The 25,629-nt window shown below is 36.8% G+C and overlaps 2 protein-coding genes across 4 annotated transcripts; both read left to right on the top strand.

The window, feature by feature from the left end:
• The first annotated feature begins 9,503 nt into the window (after positions 1-9,503).
• LOC107794977 (uncharacterized) lies at positions 9,504-14,134 on the top strand. Of its 3 annotated transcripts, XM_016617533.2 has the most exons (4): positions 9,504-9,775; positions 10,060-10,736; positions 12,379-13,494; positions 13,797-14,134. In XM_016617533.2, the coding sequence occupies exon 3, from the start codon at positions 12,380-12,382 to the stop codon at positions 13,403-13,405; it is 1,026 nt and encodes a 341-aa protein (XP_016473019.1). In that variant the 5' UTR covers positions 9,504-9,775; positions 10,060-10,736; position 12,379; the 3' UTR covers positions 13,406-13,494; positions 13,797-14,134. The 3 variants fall into 3 exon arrangements, with proteins under 3 accessions (XP_016473019.1, XP_016473020.1, XP_075085896.1); XM_016617534.2 differs by lacking the exon at positions 10,060-10,736 and having other exon boundaries at positions 9,505-9,775; XM_075229795.1 differs by having other exon boundaries at positions 9,505-9,775; positions 10,060-13,494.
• A 2,295-nt stretch (positions 14,135-16,429) lies between these two features.
• Positions 16,430-20,646, top strand: LOC107794978 (butanoate--CoA ligase AAE1). Its single transcript, XM_016617535.2, has 2 exons — positions 16,430-16,827; positions 18,976-20,646. Exons 1-2 carry the CDS (start codon positions 16,519-16,521, stop codon positions 20,410-20,412), a joined length of 1,746 nt encoding a protein of 581 aa, XP_016473021.1. The 5' UTR covers positions 16,430-16,518; the 3' UTR covers positions 20,413-20,646.
• The last annotated feature ends 4,983 nt before the right edge of the window (positions 20,647-25,629 follow it).

Genomic DNA, 25,629 nt, shown 5'->3' with positions numbered 1-25,629 from the left:
AAATACTTCATATTAATAATATTTAATTTAAAGAAAATCTACCTTCAAATAATGCACAGAATAAAAGAAACCAAGTTTCAACTAAACAGGTAAAACAATTAGTAAGAAAAGATCAAACAAATTTAAAGTATATATCTCAGATCAATGATGAAGAATATAACAAGATAAAATAATTTAATAAATGCGTAACAGTGATCTACACAATTTAAAAATATAATCTTTCGCAATTTAGCCCGTGTACACACTCGTCACCTCGTGCACACGACTTTCAACACATTTCAATAATTACATCAATACCAATCCTAGGGAAAATTTTTCCCACACAAGGTTAGACAAGTCACTTATCTCGACTTACTTCAATTTAACCAAGTATTATGCTTTTTCCTCGAATTTCCGACTCCGATCGACTCGTATCTAGTCATAATTAATTCGATACAGTCAACAAAAATTATAGTAATCACTTTCATAAGAAAATATTATATTTTCATTAAAATCCGAAATAAGCTCAAAATTTGCCCGTGGGGCCCACATCTCGGAATCCGGCGAAACATACAAAAGCCCACAACCCATTCAATTACGAGTCCACCCATACCAATTTTACCAAAATTCGATAACAACTTGACCTCCAAATCTTAAATTTCGTTTTTTTGGAAGATTTTGCAAAAATCTTGATTTCTTCCATTAAATCCAAAATAAATGATGAATATGACCATGAATTTATGAAATATAATCACATTTGGATATAGGACACTTACCCAAGTTGAAGTCTTGAAGAAATCCTCAAAATCGCCCAAGAACCGTGCTCCAAAACTCCAAAACGAAATGAAGGAAATGACCATTTTTAGTCCTTATGTTTCTACCCCAAAAACACTATTCCGGTCGCTAAAAGTCCAATTCCGTCGCTAAAAGTGTCACATCTGGTCGCTAAAGGTGCACACCCGGACTATTTACACCAACAGTTTTATTTCACTAAAAAAGCTCTAACTCTATCATACAAACTCGGAATTCGACGATTCTTATTCCTCTGAGTCACAAATAAAACTACGAACCCATTCGTTCAATCGTAACTCAATTCGGAGCTCATTTGCTCAATGTGATACCAATTTCGCTTGTTAAACAATTAACTCATATTTCGCGCTTAAAACTCAATTGCGACTTGATGAAATTAGACCAAACTTTCCAGATCACTCCTATAATTCATTATCAAAATGTCGAAAGTCTCGAAATCGAATTTCGATCTCTAAAACTAAAAATGGACTTTTGAATCATTACATGCTTATGTTGAAAACATCAAACTCTTCCTCGATAGCCTGTAGTGTATCAATCATAACTTCTTGTACTCAACTCCAACTACCAAATGGTTTAAAGTTCTGCAAACTAGATACAAAGTACTACAACTTTCATGTTTTGCTCATCGCCCAACTCCTTATAGATTGCGAGATATAAGCTCCCAAAATCAGCCCTGTGCAGCAGAAATTTCTGGCGATGCACACTGCTGTAGCAAAAATCTGCAGTAGCAGCTTCAGTCAATTGATCATAACATTTTGTATAAATGTCTGAATGATAAATAGTTTATCATTCTGGAAACTAGAATCAAAGGGCTACAACTTTCATGTTTTAAAAATGTTCAGATTCCTTATAGATTTCGAGATATAAGCTTCCAAAGTCAGCTCTGCGATTGCACCGGTTGCTGTCCAAAAACAGCTTCTGCAGCAGAAAAATTCCAGCAGCTCCTTTTTGTCCGAAATTCATTCCGTTAACCTTCCGAAATCCACCCGAGGCCCTCGGTACCTTAACCAAATATACCAACATGTCCCAAAATACAATATGAACTTAGTTGAGGCTTCAAACTATGCCAAACAACGCCAAAATTACGAATCGCGCATCGAATCGAATTATGAGTTTTCAAATCTTCCAACTTTTATATTTTGCGCCGAAACATATCAAATCAATTCCGATTGACCTCAAATTTTGCACACAAGTCATAAATGACATAATGTATTTATAAAAAATTTCAGAATCGGATTTTGATCCCGATATCAAAAAGTCAACCCCTCGGTCAAACTTCCCAAAAATTCAACTTTCGGCATTTCAAGCCTAATTCTACTACGGACTTCCAAATAAAATTTCGATCACGCTCCTAAGTCCAAAATCACCATACGGAGCTGTTGGAATCATCAAAATTCTATTCCGGGGTCGTTTGCACATAATTTGACATCCGGTCACTATTTGAACTTAAACTTTTAATTTTTCATCAAAATTCCATATCTCTGGCTAGGGACCTCGGAATTTGATTCCGGGCATACACCTAAGTCCCAAATCACGATACAGACCTATCAAAATTGTCAAAACACTGATCTGAGTCTGTTTGCTCAAAATATTGACCAAAGTCAACTCAGTCGAGTTTTAAAGCTCTAATTCACATTTAAATTAATTTTTCACCTGAAAACTTTCCGATTTTTTTTTACGGACTGCACACGCAAGTCGAGTAATAGTAAATAGTGCTTAAATCATATAATTAATCATTAAATTTAAAGATGACATTTTGGGTCATCACACAAATATTACTGAATGTGAAATGTATATTTTTAAACAATTAATTCAACAGCAACACGACCCCATGGGTCCCAAAATATTGGCACGTAGCCTAAACATGATCTTTAATATGGGCCTCAGCTCAATTTCTCTAACACGTGGAGAATGTTCAGATAATAAAATGATTCATTAATCTTACAACTGCACAAGATTTATTCAAGACACAATTTATATGGTGCACGTCCACATGCTCGTCACCTATCGTGAGTGTCACCTCCAAACAATTTATATCATACCAAATTCGGGGATTCATACCCTCAAAACCAAGTTTAGAAGTGTTACTTACCTCAAACCGTGCAATTCTTTACTCCGGTATGCCTTTGCCTCGTGAATTAGTCTCCAAACGCCTCGAATCTAGCCATAATTAATTCGATTCGGTCAATAAAATTTATTGGAATTAATTTCATAAGAAAATACTAATTTTCCATAAAAATTTGAATTTTAGCTAAAAACATTGTCCGTGGGGCCCACGTCTCGGAACCCGGCAAAAGTTACAAAATCCGGAAGCCCATTCAACCACGAGTATAACCATACTAATTTTACCAAAATCCGACCTCAACTCGACATCCAAATCTTTAAATCTTATTTTCAAATCCGTAAGTTCAAACCCCTGATTTACACCTCAAAACACATGTAATCTAGTCGGATTATTCGATGATAATTCAATATTATAGAGTAGAAATGATTACAAGAGATTTACCTCAAGTTTTTCCGTGAAAACCTTGCTAAACAATCGCACAACCCGTGCTTGAAATGCCCAAAAATGGCAAAAGCTCGGAACCATTCTGTTTTTGTACTGCCCAGGGGTTTTCGCACCTGCGCCCCTTTCAGCGCTTCTGCGGAAGCCGCACCTGCGCACACATCTGCACTTCTGCGCAGGCCATTTTCCCTTCCCCTGACCGCTTCTGCGTGCATTGCTTCGCACCTGTGACCAGGCAGGTGCGAAAATTTAGTCGCACCTGCGACCACTGCTTCTCTTCACGTTGGACGCATCTGCGATAGAAGGCTCGCACATGCGATGGAATTTTTGCAAGTGCGATTGCATCAGATGGCAGAAACTTCAACTTTTTTTCTTCTAAGTCCGAATTTGATCCGTTAACCATTCGAAACTCACCCGAGACCCCCGGGACCTCAACCAAATATACCAACAAGTCCTAAATTATCATACGAACTTAGTCGAATATTCAAATCACCTCCAACAACACTAAAACACGAATCACACATAGATTCAAGCCTAATGAGCTTTAAAACTTTCAATTTCTACAAACGACGCCGGAACCTATCAAATTATATCCGATTGACCTCAAATTTTTTTTGCACACAAGTCATAAATAACATAACGGAGGTATTCTAGTTTTCATAATCGGATTCCGACCCCGATATCAAAAAGTCAAACCCCCGGTCAAACTTCCCAAGAATTCAACTTTCGGCATTTCAAGCCTAATTCTACTATGGACCTCCAAATAATTTTCGGACACGCTCCTAAGTCCAAAATCACCATACGGAGCTATTGGAATCATCAAAATTCAAATCTGAGGTCGTTTATACATAAGTCAACATCCGGTCGACTTTTCCAACTTATGTTTTTCATTATGGGACTAAGTGTCTCAATTCATTCCGAAATCTCTCCGGACCCGAACTAACTAATCCGATAGGTCATAATACATCTATAAAGCATAAATAGAGCAGTAAATGGGGGAACGAGACTGTAATACTCAAAACGACCGACCGGGTTGTTACAGTCCATTCCTTGAATTGATGCAGCGTTACTTCTTGTCTAAATACCTTCGCATTTGTTCCTCTTTTACTTCAAACGACCCATTGACTTGATTTACCACAAGGATGGAATCACACTTAGATTCGACCACCTCGGGCCCAAGGCTTTTAGCCAATTCGGGACCTACAATCAGAGCCTCATACTCGGCCTCATTGTTAGTCAATTTCACAGTTCTAATAGACTGCCTAACTACATTACCCTTAGGCGGCTTCAATACGATGCCGAGTCCAGACCCCTTTACGTTCGAGGCACCGTCCGTAAATAGGGTCCATATTCCCAAGAAAGTCCCCGAGGTTAATAACAATTCCTTTTCGACTTTGAGTATTAAGGCCGGCGTAAAGTGGGCCACGAAGTCTACCAAATATTTTGATTTGATGGCGGTTCGGGGTCGATATTCAATATCGTACCAGCTAATTTCTACGGCCCATTTGGCCAACCGGCTCAAGAACTCGAGTTTATGCATAATGTTCCTTAGTGGGTAAGAGGTTACGATACATACGCGGTGGCATTGAAAATACTATTTTAACATTCTGGAGGCGCTTAACAAAGCGAGCGCCAATTTTCCAGGTGAGAATACCTTGTTTTGGCCTCGCCTAGAGTTCTACTAACATAGTAAATAGGGAATTGCGTACCTTCCTCTTCCCGGACTAGCACTCCACTTACTGCTACCTCGGATACCGCCAAGTAAAGGTACAACTGTTTGTCCGTCTTCGGAGTATGGAGCAAGGGTGGACTCGAAAGGTACCGTTTGAGTTCTTCTAAAGCTTGTTGGCACCCCGAGGTCCAAGAAAAGTTATTCTTCTTCTTCAATAATGAGAAGAACTGATGGCTTTTGTCTGAGGACCTCGATATGAACCGGCCCAGGGCGACTATGTGCCCTAGCTAGCCTCTGAACGGCCTTGACACTGTCCACCACGGTGATGTCTTCTCTAGCTTTGATTTTATCGGGATTGATCTCAATCCCTCGGTTGAACACCATGAGTCCAAGGAATTTTTTGGATTAGACCCCGAATGCACATTTTTTCGGGTTCAGCTTCATATTATATCTCTTAAGTATGTCAAAGGTTTCCTGCAAATGTTTCAAATAGTCCTATGCTCGCAGAGACTTAACTAACATGTCGTCAATATAAACTTCCATTGATTTTCCTATCTGTTCTTCGAACATCCGATTTACTAGGCGTTGATAAGTGGCATCGGCGTTCTTTAGCCCGAATGGTATTACGTTATAACAATAGGTGCCAAATTTAGTGATAAAGGAAGTTTTTTCTTGATTGCCCGGGTCCATTCGGATTTGGTTGTACCTGGAATAGGTGTCGAGAAAGCTGAGTATCTCGTGCCCGGCCGTCGCATCGATCATGCGATTGATGTTAGGTAAAGGAAAAGAGTCCTTAGGGCACGTCTTTTTCAAGTTTTTGTATCTACGCACATTCTTAATTTATTTCCCTTTTTAGGCACTACCACTATGTTAGCTAACCAATCCGGGTACTTAACTTCCGAAATGGAACCTATTTTAAGGAGTTTGGATACCTCGTCTTTGATGAATGCATGCTTGACTTCGGACTGAGGCGTCCTCTTCTGTTTAACCGGGTGGAACTTTGGATCCAAGCTCAGCTTATGAGTGGTTATCTCTAGCGGGATCCTTGTCATATCAAGATGGGACCAAGTGAAACAATCTATGTTAGCTATAAGAAAGTCAACGAGTTTTTTTCTGAGCTTGAGAGTTAACCCCGTGCCCAGGTATACCTTCCGATCAGGCAAGTGTTCGATCAATACGACTTGTTCTAGCTCCTCGACCGTTGACTTGGTGGCATCGGAATCATCAGGGGCGATGAACGGCCTAGGGACTCCGTAATCATCATCCTCGCCTGCTCCTTGCTTTTTCGGTTCGGTCGGGGCCGGTATCGGTGATTGCTATTTGGTTTCTTCCTTCCTAACTGGCTTTGTATTCTTTGATGTCGAGAGTGCGGACATCGAGATCACTTCATTGACTGCGAACATTTCTTTTGCGGTCGGCTGCTCTCCATAAACCATCTTGATTCCTCCCGGTGTGGGGAACTTTAGTGCCTGGTGTAGTGTATGTCGAGGGTACTGCCCTTATGTTGTGAACCCAAGGCCTTCAAAATAAGGCGTTATACCTCACGCCCCCTCGATCATGTAGAATTTGGTATCCTGAATTGTCCCTGCGGTATTTACTGGCAAGGTTATTTCTCCTTAGGTAGTTTCGCATGCCATGTTGAATCAGTTTAAAACCCGGACTGCTAGCACTATTTGGTTTTGTTGACCCAACTTCTCTACGACCATTGATCTGATGATATTGTCCGAGCTACCTGGATCAATCAACACACGCTTAACTCGAGATTTATTTATAAGTATAACTATTACCAGTTCATCATTATGCGATTGTACGATGCCTTCGACGTCCTCATCGTTGAACGAAATGGTTCCCTTCGGGATATAATCTCATGTTCGTTTTTCCCTTGTGATGGACACCTTAGTGCGCTTTAGCATTGGTCCCTGTGGGACATCTACTTCTCCAATGATCATGTTGATGACGTGCTGATGTTCTTCTTGTTCGGTCTGTTTGTTGGAGTCCCTCTTCCTGAAGTGATTTTTGCTCGATCACTCAGAACTTCCCGGAGATGCCTGTTATTGAATAACCGGGCCACTTCTTCTCTTAATTGTCGGCAGTCCCCGGTCCCGTGGCCATGAGTACCATGATACTTACACATCAGGTTAGGGTCTCTCTGGGTAGGGTCAGACTGCAATGGCCGAGGCCACTTGGTATCCTTGATGTGCCCGATGGCAGATACGATACTGGCAGCATCGACATTGAAGTTATATTCCGATAACCTTGGTGCCTCCTTGGCCCCGAGTGGCCTATCAAAACCGTTTTTGCTCATGAGTCCCCAACTATTATGGCCTCGATCTCTCATCTTCTCGTTTCTTGTAGGGTTACGCCCAGATCCGTTACTCCTTCTATCTCCATTATACGGTTGATACCGGTCTCTGTTCAGTCTTGGTTCATGGTCGACGACTCTCTTAGACCTTTCATTAGTTCTGATAGGATAGATGAACCCGGAGAGGGCCCCGAGATGATCGTCCTCGACTCTGATTTTTAACTGGTACCTGTTATAGATGTCGGCCCAAGATACCGTCGGGTACTCTATCAAATTTTGTTTCAGCTACTGCAAAGCCAAGGAGCTTCGGGGGATAAGTCCTTGAGTGAATTCCTGAATGACCCAATCATCCGCAACCGGAGGCAAGTCCATCCGGTCCATTTAAAACCTCGATACAAACTCCCCGAGCATTTCAATGTCTCCTTGTTTTACCTTTAAAAGATCTGATTTTCTGGTCTCGACTTTGATGGTCCCGACATGCGCTTTCACAAAGGCATCTGCAAGCATAGCAAACGAATCAATAGAATTTGAGGGTAAGTTGTGATACCATATCATTGTTCCTTTTGACAGGGTTTATCTGAACTTATTTAGATAAACCGACTCGATTTCATCATCTTCTAAGTCGTTTTCCTTGATTGCACACGTGTAGGAGGTCACGTGCTCATTTGGACCCGTGCTTCTATTATACTTCAGAATATCGGGCATACGAAACTTCTTTGGGATTGGATTCGGTGCCGCGCTCGGAGGGAAAGGCTTTTGGACAAATTTCTTGAATCCAGGCCTTTCAATACCGGGGGCGCTCATGGGATTTGATCGACTCTGGAGTTAAAGGTCTCCATTTTTTTGTCGTCGGCCTCAATTTTTTTCTCCACCGATTCCACCAGTTCTGTTAGTTCCTCAAGCATTTTTATTATTTCGGGGTTGGTCCCGGGCTCAGCTTCACCCGTGCTTTCTGTGGCTTGCTCATTTCTTCGGGTGTTTTCCATGGATGGTTCGGGCTCAACTCTGCTGAGGGCGCGACTTTGATTATGCAGCTGTGCTATCGACGTCTGTTGGGCCTTTAACATTTCGAAGATCACCCGCATAATGATTCTGTCGCCTTCACCTTCGGGCATACCTCGAGACGTTGGACGGGCTCCTCTACGAATGTTGTTCTTAGGGTCGGTCGGCAGGTTGACGTCGATGGTCACAAGTGAGTTGGCGTCGACTGGGTCTGTAACTAGGACTCCATTGGGATCCGCAGGGGGTACCTCGTTACTAGGTACTATATTGTTGTTTTCGTCGTGATGGTCAGATTCAGCATCAACGTTCAAGTGAGCATGCAGAGAGTTTGACATTTTTAGGTTGATCTGAAATTAAAATCTCAAAGAACAAGCGTAAAACAGAGTGTGTTATGGAAATTTGTATTAAATTACCACTATTATCCTTAGCCCCGCGGTGGGCGCCAAACTGTTTACCTTTAAAATGGATAACAATTGAATTTATACGTGATTTTAAAGGATATGTGGGTTAATCCAATACAAGTGATTAATAATGTTAGATAAGCAAATGAAAGATAGAAAAACTAGCCAAACCAGTAGTAGTATTGAATCCGGGCTCGGTTGTGGGCTTAACAATTAATCTGCCTTCGATTCGCAGCCAAGATATATATGAATAGTTATGAACAAGAATAAGAGCCTTTGAATAGCTTAGAAACAGAGAAAACAAGTTTATATTTCCTTGACGTATGTGTTACAATGTCCTCATTGAATAGTAAACTTCTCCCTATTGATCAATCAACTTTCCCTTTATATAGTAGGGGAGTTTTACCCTAAGTACAACTCTAAGAAAGGTAAAATTTTTTTTTTTCGTTAATCAGTGATCAGCTGCTGATACGGGCCGAAATCCACGCTGTGATATCCGATTGGGCGCGGATAGCACGGCCCCTCGTTAGTCGTGTGCAACCATTTGATTGTGCCTTCCGAGGTCTTGGAGCCCTAACCGGATTCGGCGGCGTTGTCTCGATGGCCCCGGTGGTGAGTGCTTCGTCAAGGCCTTAGTGCGAGAGGTTCCTGACTTCGATCTCGATTCCGAATAGTTATGTCATTGCTTCGTTTCCTCCACCGGAAAATCGGAGTGCTCGATATCCTCGGTTTTACCCGTATACAGATTTATAGTTCGATGAACTATGTTTTATAAGGCAAAAAAGAAATGCACTTTATAAGTCGCACTCATTTAAAGCTACTATGTGTTAGTAAAAATATGATTTATAAGTCACGTTCAATGAACGCGATTTATGAGTCCATTCTTTTAATTACCAAAAAAAACTGAAGCAGTTATAAATTTAAATTTTATTACTCCTACTATGCAAGGGTTTGACACCACTGATATTTTATTGCACATATACATCAGGACCTCTTAAAAGAAAGTCAGCAACTGCTCCTCTCATTAACCTTTGATTTGGTTCCTCCTCAAGCTCTTTCATTTATTCAGTCGTTGCTTCTTCCTCTAAATTACTTTGTTACCGGTAAGCATTCATGTTTATTTTTGGGAATTTTCCCCCTTCGTGTGTGTGTGTTTTTGTGCACTGATTTCTTTTTCTCTGAAGACGAGGAAATAAGGGTTTTGGTTTATATATTTATATGTTTTTGTTGACCGGCAAGTTCTTTGAACTTCGAAACTCTGGGATAATGGGTCTGCCCCTCTACGATTCTCCACTTAAATGCGAAAGGTAGAGGGGCACTACTAACTAATGCATATGAAATGTTTGATAAAATGTCCGTTAGGAAAATCTTACCTACTGCTTTGCAGATTTCTCATTACTATGGCACTCTGTATAAAAGGAGCAGTAAGCAGTCCGGTGCACAAAGTATCCCTGCGTTCGGGTTCGGAAAGGGCTGCACCCAAAGAGCGTGATGTAGGCAGCCTACTGTGATGCAAGCGCCAATGGCTGATTCCACGACTCGAACCCTGTGATCTATAAGTCACACGAATACATCTTTACCATTGCTCTAAGGCTCTTTTTTTTTTTTACTGCAGCACTATGTATAGTAGTCCTAATTTCAATAACACAATTACTTTAATTAACCAACTTTTTCTACAACAAAGAATTTATGTGGTTGCTTCAGAGTATTTAATGTGTTTGATTGTTAAAATTTAATAAGTAATGAAAGTAGACCCAGGGCTTAGTTCAAGTGCAAAATGTTGAGGTACCGTTTAAGCTTCCTATTAAGTGCAGATGGGTAGAGGGGCAGACCCATTGTTCCTGAGTTTTAAAGACTCCTATTGGTCCTAAGAGTTGGCCCCAAATGGATTTCTCGGTCATCAGTTTTTTGTTTTTGTCATGCTTAATTCTTCTAGATCATATTTAAGTATTTTCAAGCTTATGCCTTAACATTTGTACCTTTTGAATTGAATTAGTTTGTCCCATGCAGAAGGCTGTTTACCCCTTTTAAAACAGAAAAACAGATGAACATCTGATGAAGAAGGTTCATGAGCTTTTTATCCTGTTACTTCTTTTAAAGCAAATTTTTTTGAAAAAAAGCAGCTTTGATCTTGTCATATTAAATGCATCTAACTGAAAAAAAGACTCAATTATATCTTCTTGTGTACTCCGCCGGTCCACTTTAAGTGATTTTTTGGCTCTTTTCACACATTAAGGAATTCACCTTTTAGTAGTAATTAACAATGAAACTGACCATATTAACCTTAATTTGCTCATTGGAAGTATAACAAACTACTTCTAGGCTCTTTATTCCAAGGACAACTTTGGAAAGAAAAAGTTAATTCCTTCTTGATATCCGAAGAAATCAAATATTGTGGACCATAAAAATAAGCCAAAAAATGCACCCAAGGGTGTGACCTAGTGGTCAATGAAGTGGGTGAGAACTATGAGATCTCAGGTTCAAATCCCAGCGGAGGCAAATACTAGGTGATTTCTTCCCATCTATCCAAGCCTTGGTGGATAGAGTTACCTGGTACCTGTTGCTGGTGGGAGGTAGCAGGTATCCCGTGAAATTAGTCGAGGTGCGCGCAAGCTAGCCCGGACACCACGGTTATCGAAAAAAAAAGAAGCCAAAAAATCACTTAAAGTGGACTGGAGGAAGTAATTTTTAACCTTTTTTCTCAGTCATAATAATTAGTTATTGGAAAGTACAACAACAAACTCAGTGTACAAATTATCAACCAAACAAATAGTTAATATTTTTACACAAATAGCCGGACGGATTTACAGTTTATTTTTCCTAACCGGTATACATAGATTGTACACTAATTATACATGGTTATACACATATTATACATGGATTATACATACACTATACATCCGCATGCTATTTTTAGTTTGAGCGATTGGGTGAGCACTATTTAGGTTAATTCTTCTAAATATTTAGATAATTGAAATAATGAAGAAAATTGCTGAGGAGAATAAAGATAGTGGACAAATATAAAAGTACTTTCGAAGCCGACTCCAATACTCTCACTAAAAAATCTATGCCTGACTTCTTTTTCTCTCATTAATAAGAACATAAGCTCCTACCTAAACTTGTCCTTCTTTTCTACTTTCTTCCGTTCTTTGTCACACTATGGTCATAACTATTTCCTAATCTAGAATAATACTTTGTATAAGACTAAAGCATTGTAGCCACGGTTTGCGTAGGAAGTGTTAAAAGTTAAAAGCAGAGCTTGGACCACTGGGCTAAAGAAAACACTGATTTGATTATCTGTGTCACGACCCGACGAGGGCCATGACCGGCGCTAAGTCAGTCTTGGGATTGTATATTGGGTTGTGTTAGTGATAGCGTAGCTTGAAACTTATACAATTGTTGTGGGAGCTTGTAGCTTGAGATTGTTCATATTTTCTAAACTTAACATGTTAGAATTACTAGTGTTATGGTGCATTTAGCACGTACAGAGGAGACTCTGCCGAATTTTTGATATGGCAAATAAGTTAGGCTTACTCATCTGATAAAATTGGAACGATACAGAAAAGATTAGCATGGTCCTCGTCGGTCGTGACAATCTGCTTTAATAATGTTGTTTCGAAAGTTTAGCCCACTTGGCCAAATTTGTTAAGGAATATTTTACATATTTTAGATGTATGTCTAATGTCTTTTATTTCAATTGATGCAGGATGGATGAAATTTGCATCTATATTGCTTACAATGGCAGATGGACTACTAATAACAAGTATTTGGATCATGACACCAAACTAATTCTTGTAAATGATGAAATAACCTTTGAAGTTCTTGTTGAAAAGATTTTTCAGGTTCTAAAACTGAAAAGGGGTGACATTGAAGTAAATATTTGGTTTGATACGAAGCTAGAAACAAGCAAAGGAATGTTAGTAACAAACGACAATGAAGTTACTACTTGCATCTTCTTGGTGAAAAATAATTCCAGTTTCAAGACTGCCCGTTTCATTGTCGATATCGTGAAAAGGAATTCTTTGTCAGCAAACAGTTCAGAAACGGAATTGTGCAATAACATCGTACATGAAGAAGTAAATATTTGTATTTCACAAGAGGAAGGAGTATGGGAAATGCATATTGGAGATAAAGCATTGATAGTGGTTGAACCAGCAATGGCACCTGAACCTCTGACGAGTAGAAAATTAACTGAGGAAACTGGACAGACATCAAATGGTAGGAATGTAAGAAAAAGGTCGGCCAGTAAAAGAGGCGATTTGCGAACTATGGTTTTGAACAAAGATGCTTCATTGGATGAAATAATTGTTGGATCTATGTTTGAGGACAAAGAAAGTTTGAAAAAATGTTTTTCAAATCATGCAATTAAGTACCAGTTCAATTTTAAGGTCTATAAATCGAGCAAAACAAGGTATTGTCTAAAGTGTTATGATGACGAATGCAGTTGGTATTTGCATTCTGCACAGGTCCATGATTCTGCATTATTCAAGATTACTAAGTTTGAGAAAAACCATAGTTGCTCTGTTGATGTAACTGACCATCGACACGCAACATCAAAGGTCATATCCGATTACATCACCGAGCTACTACATGACACTAAAATAGAAATCAAACCAAGGTTTGTGGTAGAAGAAATGAGAAAGAGATATGGACTGAGCATTAGTTACCACAAAGCATGGCGTGCTATACAATTAGCTCATGGTATGCCAAGCGGAAGTCCAGTTCAATTTTAGGGTCTAACAAAAGTGTAGCACACTATGTGTTGTTCTCCAATTTGGACACTACCTACTCGAGATTTAACCTCTCTACAAAGGGAAGTGTGGTGAGTTTCATTTTACCTACTTCTTTATGTTTCCTTTTTAATAGAGTTTGACAAAATGTGTTTCTCCGCACATGCTTTCTTTTCCCCTGCTTTGTATATAAATATTGTTTTGGTGTTGTTCTTCAAGATCATAGTTATTGTTATTTAGGCTATGATCTTTGTTGTCCTTATTAAATTCTTAGCTCCGTACAACTACTTAATATCAAAATACAAGTTAATTGAAGTCCCACCAAGGGAAGAAAAGATATAGGAGACAATAGGAATTACAATGTGTTATACTCATCCTTTGGTAATTTATGCAGAACCAGTTGCAGATATAGAGCCCGTTGGTGAGCTGAATTTGAGCACTTCTTAAGTGGTGCAGTGTATTCAAAGGCGCACTTAAAGCGCGCTTAAGCTCTGAAGCGAGGCTCAAAACATGTTGAGCACTTCGCCTCGCTTAGCAGGCACTTCAGTCTCGTCGTCAAGCTTTAAGGCATACTTTTCCTAGCCAATGAGCGTAATCCTGAAGAGGCGATACTAAACAAATGATATTTCACTTTATCGTAATTCTTTTTCAATTTTCTTTGTTCATATATTTGTTATTCACACTTATAATTATTAGTCTTGGACTACACATACATTTTATATTTTTTTTCCATTTGCGCCTTTTTTCGTTAAAACCCATGCTTTATTTGCGCTTAAAGCCCCAACAGACCTTAGAGTTTTTTTGCGCTTCTCGCCTTTCATAACACCGAAGTGGTGTTGCGCTTAAAGCCCCAACATTAAGCTTTTTTGCGCTTTTCGCCTTTCATAACACTTAAGTGGTGTAGCTGAATTTATGAAAAAGTAGTTACATGTTTGGATAGAAATGGTGAAACTGAAAATAAGCCGTTGATGTATTTGGTAAAAAAATGCTGAGAAGCACTTCTCTTGTGAGTAGTAGTTAAATGTGTTTCCATGGTTTGATGCTTAGGTAAAATAGTTGATCGTCCAACTCTTCTCTTCTCTTTACTATTTCCAAGTTCATTTCTATTTTGTTTTTCTCAAGTTAATGTTTGTCGATATGGAAAAAAGGAGTTGATAGAGATGGACTTATATTGACAAATATATTGATCTTATACATGTTTTTTCATAGTTGGTAATCTGGTGCAATGTATATTTGAAATTGATAAATTTGAACCTTTTAAATTGTTGTATTAATTCATTATTTGCATTTCTATTACCAAGTTATTGTATATGTGTATTATATAGATACGTAGAGGTAATGCTGCGTATATCTTATCCTCTTCAGACCTCATTTGTGAGAATTCACTGGGTTTTTTGTTGTTGATGTTGTTGTTGTTGTGCTTGAGTAATATTTCATTCTCACAATTGTCATATTGACAAAGCTAAATTGCCTGGTATCAGACTATCAGATACAAAATTGATCATCCTAGCTTTTTATTTATGCTTTACTATTGTTACAATGTTACTATGAGACATAAGTGAGCATAATATGTTCAACATGTAGCGGAGTTTTTACAAAAATCAATTGTTCAACTTCTTCAAAATTTATTTCCTTGTGTCTGGTTAGTTTTATTTATAAAGTGATGTAGTTATGTGGTTTCGTGTAATTAAATCATTATTAAGATAATTATCTACTAAATATCATATACTAATTACAATAGGTAGGACTGTCACGATTGGGTTTAGTTAATTATAAGATATCTATATTTATTAATTTAAATAAAGTAACCAATATATATATATATATATATATATATATATATATATATATATATATATATTGGTCTCTATATTTGTTTTTCACATATTTTGGTTCTTTAAGTCCAAAAGAAGCGTTATGAATTTAGTGATAACAACTTGTCAAAAAACCAATTTTTTTTACCTTCTTTTTTTATTATAGGAGAGGCGATTATTAGATGGGAATTGGGTAATTGCCAACTTGTCTAATTTAAAATCACTGGCTTTCTTTGTTTTTTTCGTTTGTAGAATGATAGTCATTTACACAATTGCTTTTATAATAATATATGTGTAATGTATATAACTTAGTAATTATATATAATTAGTATAATTTATATACATCGACTATCTAATCGATTATTTGTGTAAAAATCTTTTCTGTCTCCATTTTTGGTCAGTATTCAAATCTCTTTCTTTATCTTTATCCTCCTTTTTTTTTTTTTTTTTTTTTTTTTTTGCAAAATCTGCTAAAGGTAATTACTTGAGAAATAACTAAATCCAAGTTGAGTCAACCTAATAACTAAATTCATTGTGTCCATTCAGTCTACCTAAATTCATGTGCTCAATAGTCTTTATTACGTACCAAACATCGTACTCAGCAACGTTTTAAAAAACCAATCATGCTTACGTTAGACTCTCATCTTAATCCTTATCCAAAATAATTACATATTCCACAGTGTAAAGGGTCAGATTACCTCTACATATTTTAAATTTAGATAATCTCTCTTATTTGTTAAATTAATAAATCTCTTCCACCTTTTGTGGAAGATTATTTATAAATATTTTTCAGCCATAGAATCAGTCATAAACTCTTTGGAGTGATCTTTTCTGGACCCTGTGTCTGCACTGAGCGATCCTTTTTTAGGTCTCATTTGTCCATAAATTTTCTTTTTCTTTTTTTCAATTTTTTTTTATCAGAAATGTGTTTGTCTATGAAATTTTGCAAGTTTTTGAAAAAATTTCAAAAATGAGTTTTCAAAAACCAAAAAGTGATTTTGACTAGTTTTTTAAAATTTTCAAAAAAATATTTTTCTCAATTCACAAAACTGTAATATTTTTTCAAGTGAAATACATGTCCAAACATAATTTTAAAAATACTATTTTTAACTTAACTCTAAATATTACTTTTTTTCAATAATTTTTATGTCCAAACGCCCAATGCAAAAGCAATTTTTTTTACTGTATATACGTTTCTATATATATGGCTATAAAAATTCAAGTTATCTATATGAACAAAAAACTATCAGTCCTAGTCTCACCAACTTCCCTCTAAATTAAACCATCATCTCCACCGTAACCATGAATCATTTTTTCAAGAACTCAAGATTGGCTCGTAATTTCTTTAATGGTTTCAGTCAAATTCACCCAAAAAATACTCAAAGGTACCGTACCTTTTGCCAGTTTTCTATAGAAGGTCTAATTAAATGTTCCGCAAATCATGTTCCTTTGACACCCTTAAGTTTCTTGGAAAGAGCAGCTAATGTATTTAGAGATAGAACTTCAGTTATTTATGGTTCTAAAGTGAAGTATACTTGGGAAGAAACTCATGTTAGATGTGTAAAACTTGCTTCTGCTCTTGTTCAGTTGGGGATTTCTCGTGGGGATGTGGTAAGATTTCTGTCAACTTTTCTATGCTTAAAAATTTATTTGACTTTAAATCTTGATGTTGACATGCTACCAATAGAATAAAATATTAATCCTTTTGATATAGTGATATCATAGCTTACGCGGACTCTCCAAAATGTTGCTCAAGCCGTGTCTGATCCTCCAAAAATGTACTAGTTTTGGAGGATCTGACACACACCCGATGATATTTTCAGAGAGTCCGAGCAACATAGGTGATATATGTATCATTTTGAGAATAAAATATTATGTTGAAAATATTTCAAAATGATATAGGATATAGTGATATCCTCTGCTGTGCTGATTCTCCAAAATGTTGCCGCACCTGTGTCGGATCCTCCAAAAATGTGTCGGATCCTCCAAAAATGCGCTAATTTTGGAGGATCACCCGACGATATTTTCAAAGAGTCTGAGCAACATAGGTGATATCTGTATCATTTTGATAAGTTTGGATGATACAAGGCTTTGAATCTTGATGACTTGCTACCTAATAGAATTAATTTAAGAAGAAATTTTCTGATGAAAGATTAGTTCCTTTTTAGTATTGGTTTGATTCTTATGAGATAGTGAATTCGTGTAAAAATGTTTGACCTTTTAAAAAAACAAGAAATCATTTATTAAATTTTACCAAATTTACCCTTACTGTTCTAATTGGTGGAGTATTGATTGAAACTTTTAAAGAGAGATAGAGGGCTCTTATGATTATGTTTATTAAATGTCTTTCTTAAGGGGTGTGCAAAAAGCTAAGGCAGATAACATGAACCGCAACATCTTAGTAGCCAGAGGAAAAGAAAGCAAAAGCGATTCCCATAGTAGCGGCAAGCGAAATGGGAGTAGCCTAAACTGTGAAAATGAGGTTGTTAGAGAGTAATACAAGCGTAGTGCTGCTAGGGAAACAACCTGAATGTTGCACCCTAGATGGAGAAAGTCAAGTAACCGAAAGTATCACTAGCTTACGCTCTGACCCGAGTAGCATGGGGCACGTGGAATCCCGTGTGATTCAGCAAGGTAGTATTTTTTAACACAGTAAGCGGAGCTGAAGTGTTTGGGGTTGTGAGATCAATATTTCCAATTAGTAATTACAATTAATCTAATCCAGTATAGGGGAGCTTGTCTTTATATTGTTGCACATTAACTATTAAACCGAAAATTAGCAAGACCTACAGCTGCTCAAAATTAGAGATTTCTAGTGTGAGGCTCTAATGTTATGGTTTGTTCATACTAGCAATGAATGGGCTTTGATATGAGATGTTAAGGATAACGATTATAATTAGTTAAACTTCAATGTTCTTAGCTGGTAAATCATGCTTGCTGTAGGATGACTTGATTAATAAATTAGGTACAGTTGGCATGGACCCTCTGTTCATTTTACTGGTATATCGACATATAATAAAGTAGTCTTCTTCATTCTTCTTGTGAACTTCAGAAGCAGTGCATTGAGATAAAAGCTTTATGTTTATTTCTAATTAGGTATATGGAACTTGAACTGAAATGTTGTAAGATTTGGCACCACTTGAGTTCAAGTATACTTCCACGAGCTTGGGCAATTGCTTTATGAAATTGTCTACATATGATAATGTAGAACAGGTTTTAGACCTGAAAAGCTCCACATAGCTTTTGTAGCGAGTGCTATGAGGTTCATGACTTTCTTGATCACCTTATTTGTCAACCATAGATTAAGATGTGGCTAAAGTCTCTCTTATGGTTGCCTATATCACGCTCGAAGGTCTCTTGAGTCTTCGATGTACCAATGACTCCATTTTAGGGTTTAAGGAATAAGATATTAAAATTCCGGTACGGAGTTCTGTTGTCGTCCGGACAAGTGAATAGATAGGCTGCCCCATTCTTCTTTTGGATTTAAGAAGCGGTTCACTGAGAGTGTAGCTTTATGTGTCTTTCTAATGACAGTGACTAATTACGAATATGATGCTTGAACTATTATGTTGTATGATTTGCATTTTAGTTCAACTTTGCCTTCTGAGATGGTCAAAGTTAAGGATCCCCCTCGTTATTTTTTACTTCTTCACTTGTCAATCCACTTCCTTAAGACAATTATTTTAGCAGTTTAACGATGTCGCAATAACTTATGTCATTTACTTCCACATTAAAAAAGATCTAAATTTCTTTCTGTAGGTTGCAACACTGGCCCCTAATGTACCAGCAATGCAAGAGCTACATTTTGCAGTACCAATGGCTGGAGCCGTTCTTTGTACATTAAATACACGCCATGATTCAGCTATGGTATCGACATTATTGATGCATTCGGAAGCAAAGGTCATATTTGTGGATCAGCAGTTACTCAAAATTGCTCAAGGTGCACTAGACCTTATTGCTGACAGTAAACTGAAACCATCTCTTCTTGTTGTAATCCCTGAATCTGACGATCCCCTTCCTATCGATAACTCTAGCACTCACGAATACGAGAGTCTCCTCAAAAGTGGGGAAAACCATTTTTCTATAAGGTGGCCGATAACTGAATTTGACCCTATTAGTGTTAACTATACTTCTGGAACAACATCACGACCCAAAGGAGTTGTTTACAGTCATAGAGGTGCATATCTCAATACTATCGCCACATTTTTGCTTCATGAGATGAGTTCATTCCCTACTTATCTTTGGACCGTTCCAACGTTTCACTGCAACGGATGGTGTCTTCTTTGGGGACTAGCAGCATTGGGTGGCACAAATGTTTGTCTGAGAAATGTCTCTCCAAAAGAGATATTTGAAAATATTTCATTGCACAAAGTCACACATATGGGTGGAGCACCAACTGTCTTGAACAAGATTGTGAATTCACCACCGTGTGATCGACAGCCACTTCCTCACAAGGTTAAAATAATGACAGGTGGTTCACCACCACCTCCGCAAATTATTTCCAAAATGGAGGAGCTTGGATTTGGAGTACATCACTTATATGGACTAACAGAGACATACGGTCCAGGTACGTATTGTTTGTGGAAGCCCGAGTGGGATTCTTTGCCTCCGGATGAAAAGTTTGTGCTAAAAGCAAGACAAGGAGTACATCATCTCTGTTTAGAGGAAGTTGATGTGAAAGATTCTATGACAATGGAAAAGGTACCAGCTGATGGTAAGACAATTGGAGAAATTATGTTTCGAGGGAATACTGTAATGAGTGGATATTTAAAAGATACAAAAGCAACGGAAGAAGCTTTTAGAGGCGGATGGTTTCACAGTGGTGATCTTGCTGTAAAACATAGCGATGGTTATATTGAAGTTAAGGACCGGTTGAAAGACATTATAATTTCTGGTGGAGAAAACATAAGTACGGTTGAGGTGGAACGTGTTTTGTACAGTCATCCAGCAGTTCTTGAAACAGCAGTAGTTGCACGACCAGATAATCATTGGGGGCAGACACCTTGCGCGTTTGTGAAGTTGAAGGAGGGATTTAGCGTTGGTGATCAAGAAATTATCAACTTTTGTCGGGATAATTTGCCTCACTACATGGCACCTCGGACAGTCATATTTGAAGATATTCCAAAAACGTCGACTGGCAAGATACAGAAATTTATCCTAAGGGAGAAAGCAAAAGCCTTGGGAAGTCTTTTGTGAATGAAATGAAGCAGCAGCACTTGGTTTTCCTCTTTGAAGGTCATTTGCTGAAAGTCTGTGTATCATTGTTCTGTGCCATTAGGTTCAATATAACTGTTCATTGCATCTCTAACTCTATGTATGGTTTGTCCTGCAAACTTTGGGACATGCAACTGTCTCAAGGCATAAAACATGCACATAATATTCTTGGAACTATTGGATAAAAATAAATTGGGTGGTTCTCCCACCAATGAACGGTTGGTTTTGTTTCAGCTATAATTAAGTAAATAAAAATATACCCTCTTTAATAGTTTAAGCTTTTGGATAAAGTGATTGTACAATTTAATATGTTATTGGAACAAGCATATAATCAAGATAAGTTTCACTGTCACCAATTATCAAAAAGAATTTTCACAGATAAAAGTGTACTCTCTTAATATATAGCTAAAGTATTTATAAAAATATTTCATCACTCAAACTGCCAAAGTTCTTTTGGGATGATAATGAAATTCGGGCAGCTTGTGCGCATCTCTACCATTGTATAGGGTAGAGAGGATGCAACATAACCTTTGTTTGCTGAGTTTTGACTAGACATATAAATATATGTGGAGGATATACTTGGTGCCTCCGCTAACACATGTTCTAGGTAACTTTTCCCACTCAGACTTAGGCAGATAAAAAGAAGTCACCTAGTGTTTTTAACTTTAGATTTGCTAGGATTTGAATCTTGGTTTCTCATTATTTTCATCTCATTTTATTGACCGCTAAGTCACACCTTCGATTCCGCATGCCAAAGATCTTGTGCTTCTTTTATAAGTCTTCAATTGTTTTTCTCTATCCTTAACTTTGTAAGTGCTTAAGAATAAATAAACACATTACATCCGTTTTAATATTTCACTTTATGCTAGTCTTTTTTATCCAAAAATTCTATTCATATCCTGTTGAATAAATATGCTGTCTAACTATTATACCTTGTACCACATGTTTTTCCTTCTTAAATTCACTCCAAAGAGGTTGATATAATCAAATACCTCAACAACAGAGTTATCCATGCCACCGAGTTTTGAGCATACTGCAGATCTATTCGACGATCTTTTTTATAATCTATGTGAACAAATAATAGCTATAGTCCAACTATTTCCTGAAATTTCATGGGACGGATCTGTGTTTTCTAGATGAAGTTCTTTAAACTTCTGTATAACGAAACAATATATATATATCATCTTTCATTTTCTAACACTTGTAAGGTTATAATTTGTGAGTTTGAAAACTAATAAATACACCTTCTAAAAATTGACTTAGAAAAACGTGGAAGTTATTAGAAGCAAAAACAAAGTTGAGCTTTGAAACATATAACTCAGACTAAACAGAGAAATTAACACATGTAACAGTTAAATCATTTTGTATTTCAAAATAAATGTGGATGGAGAGATGCCAATATCTTATTATTTTGAAACTTGAAAGGACGAAAATTAGTCGAAGAAGCTTCAACTTTCATCACTGTCCTTATTAATCTCTCAAATTATCTGTCGTGATTTCTTAAAATAGTTTTCTCAAATTATTTATCATTTTAGAAGTTAAAGACAAAATAAATTATATTTTTCCTATTTTACCCTTAATAGTAATTGTTCTTGAAAAAGGAGATAACACGTAACTAGAGTAAATATTTAATGAAGAGAAATCATATGTTAAGACATAGATAAGGATAAAATAGTCTAAAATCTTTTTTAATTAATATTTTTTAAATGACGTGTAAAAGAGAAACACGATTGGGACGGAATGAGTAATATCTAACGATGTAGAAACACCGAAGTCAAGGCAAATGAAGGATGGATTAAATGTAACCTTCATATTAAATGTATTCGATTGAGTCTTTTTATTCATAGAAAACATCAGGGAACAACATGAATATTCTATATTCCACTCTAATAAACCATACATAAAACACCACGTGTCATTATAGTAGTATCACAGTTGTCCTGGACTCAAGTGAAATAAAATAAACTTGACGGAATAAAATGACACCAACTAAAACTCAAAGGACTGCTAAAAAATGGCATGGGACTAATTTGCCCTTTAAACCATGGTTGGTATTTTTTCTGGTGAAAACTTTTCAGTGGATATTTGGTATGTTTGATGAAATAAGCCATTAACCTATCGAACAAAATTATAAATTTAGCATCATACGATATGCTAACTCAGTTTTAGAGAAAAAAGAGAAAAAATATGAAATCTTTATTGAAAGAAGAGAAAGAAAGATTGCTTACTTTTTAAAAATAGAAATATTTTAGAACTTTGAATTAAAGTATTCAAATCATTATATTAGTAAATAAATTTTTTTATAATAAGATCCAAGACAATATATTGCAAACACATAGTTAATATCTTATTAACTTTATTTAATACTTATCAATAATATGAAGAAAGAGAAATGCGACACCACTTTGTTGCATATGCCTCTGTGTATTTATCTATATATAGGAGAAAGATAAAAAACAATTTGCGTGTTTATACGAGAAAGATAAAGACAAATTTGCGTGCAACAAAATCACTAGGGATTAATAAGTACCTCTACGAATAAATGAAGGTGCAAACGTTTCAAACAAAATTTTCTCTTGAAAAAAGGGGCATTGAGAATTAAGCTACACTTGCACTATTTTTCTTAGGGAAGGGCAGTGATTGGAAAATCGAAGGTCAGACATATCTACGAACTGAGTGTAGTTCTTTTGTGAAAAGGAGGTCTATGAGCTTTGAAGTGAAAGTTCTGCAAATAAGTGGTGAAAAGAAATAAAAATGGCCGGAAGAAGGAAGAAGGAAGAACTTAACTTCACCTTTATCCACTGAATATGGATTCTATGGTTATTAGCTTCCAGTCAAAGGCAGATTTAATGCCATCATCCTTTTCTTGCCGACTTTGTTAGATTTGATATTGTAGGACCTATTCGATTTTTGATTAAAGGTCTCTAAGAATCAATGTTCTTTTATTCAAGAAAGAATACAATTTCTTGGTTTGAAGGGTGAGCTATTGAAGAAGAGTTTATAGAGAAGGAATGTTTTTTAGCTTTCTCACTCACTTAGTCAAGGGCAGCCAATTGGAACGTCGACCGACGAACAACATCGATAGGAGTCTTAGGCGGCTTAGTTTTGGATTTGAAGATGGATTTAACATCGGTGGAACACAACGCTTCAGTAAATAGCTTCTTCAAATTACTTGAAGATCGTTTCACGGCCTTGTGGGATCCTTTATCCCCTTTCTCTAATTTTTATCGGCGGCGATTTGAGTCGCCGGCATCGGCATTGTAATTCACTCGGAGGTAGAGATGATTGGGAATGGTTGATTTGAATGTGGAGAAGCGCAAGATTCCACTTTTTTGCAAATTGGCAATGCCAAGGCCTTATATGGGGAAGGGAAAGGTGTATAATCCAAGCTTTTAAATCTTAGGGGACACGTTGTGTGGTGTTGAGGACCTATTTTACTAGGGAGTATCATCAGTCATTTAAATCATTCATTTAAATTAAACAGTGGAGTCTGTTTCCGATAGACCCTCCCTCCAAGAACTCTTCACCTTGCTCTTGGAGTGACTCGAACTCACAACCTCTTGATTGGAAGTGGAGGGTGTTCACCACTAGAGTAACCTACTCTTGCCAATCCGAAACTTCGTTGCAAATAGTACTTATCCATCCCAAAAATATTACTCCACCTACCCATTCCTTCCCCACAACCTTTCTCTTCTCATGCATTATGAAACCCATTCAACCCAAGCATTTCGTATGTAACCTTATAGATTTTTGCATCTATTATTTTAATAGAAATTCCTATATGGATTACAACTTTCGCCATCATTCTACATTATTTTTGCATTATATTTGGTCTCATTTTCTAGTTGATTTGAGGTTTTTGAATTGAATTTTTCAAGACCCATTATTATTGAGCTTGAATATCTTTAATATAAATTTACAACTTGAATATTCTGTTGTTGATTCGAAATGCATGTTACAAAATATTGTCTAGTACCTTTGGAAACTTTATATTGAAGTATTTGAAGCTAATTTGAGGTGAGTGAAATCGAATTTTTGATGACCCCCCCAACCCCCCCTCCCCCCGATTGTTGAGCTTGAAGCTCTGTAATATGAAGAAGTAACATAGTTAGCCAACTATATACCGTTACCGTCTATAATATACGATACAAGTATTGCTATATTATACAGTTTACTGCAGTATTCTTCAACAATATACAATTCCACAATAGTATACTTCAAGAACATAGAACTCTACAATAATATACACAACAATATATTACAACAGTATACCGTAATAATATACAATATACTAAATATACTACAATGATATACTTCTAACTATTGGGCAAAGCTAAAGCCGTTATAGTCCGGATTTGGTGGCCGATGATTGAAGGAGAATAAGATTGGTTCGAGTTCTTTGTACTTGAGCAGTAGAATGTGAAATCAGAGAGTTAGGTTGTGAAATTTGTGTTAGAGCAGTACACGTGTCTAATAAAAAGACATGAGGAGTAAGAGTAAAATTATAGAATTACCCTTAAATATATTTATAATTCCGAAAATACCCTTTTCGTGCACTTCAATTCACATTTCTATATTGCAGTAATTTATGGTATATAACAACAATAATAACATAGCACCAAGACACACACATTAATCAACGAGAATAACAAGTACAACAATGAGACTAAAATTTTTATATAGAAAATCCTTTTGAATAAGGAATAAAATTGCGGTTCTGAAAGGAGCATACTAAAACCACTATAGCAAAATCTTTACATTCAACAACCTCTTATACTACTGCATCATCATCAAGTTGCTCCCTTGCTCAATAACCTCATTAGGTTGCCCCTGCTTGGCGACCTCATTTGTTCTGTTTTCTACATCTGTGGGATTGTAAGAAATGGAAGGAACAATAACAAGGTTAGGAATTATACTAATAATTTTAAAATTATATATATAAACTGTTGAATTCCGTTGACATAAAAGAAAATTCTAGTATAATATTAAATGGGGCTCAAAAAATGTGTTAGATCACAAATATGTCGGGACTAAAATATTCTAGTATTCTTTTTTCTAAATCTCGTTATATAAATTTTTGGCTCCGCCATCTCTTCAAAAGAGAGAGATAATGAATTAGGTTGCACGGGAGCCGGTTTTCACTTTTACTTGAATTGGTATGATTGATAAAATCGATACAGTAAAAAGCATTACCTTGTT

This window comes from Nicotiana tabacum, chromosome 14 (assembly GCF_000715075.1).
Source record: "Nicotiana tabacum cultivar K326 chromosome 14, ASM71507v2, whole genome shotgun sequence".
Taxonomy (NCBI): domain Eukaryota; kingdom Viridiplantae; phylum Streptophyta; class Magnoliopsida; order Solanales; family Solanaceae; genus Nicotiana; species Nicotiana tabacum.
The sequence above is the reverse complement of the archived record's forward strand: the minus strand, read 5'-3'. Positions and strand labels throughout refer to the sequence as shown.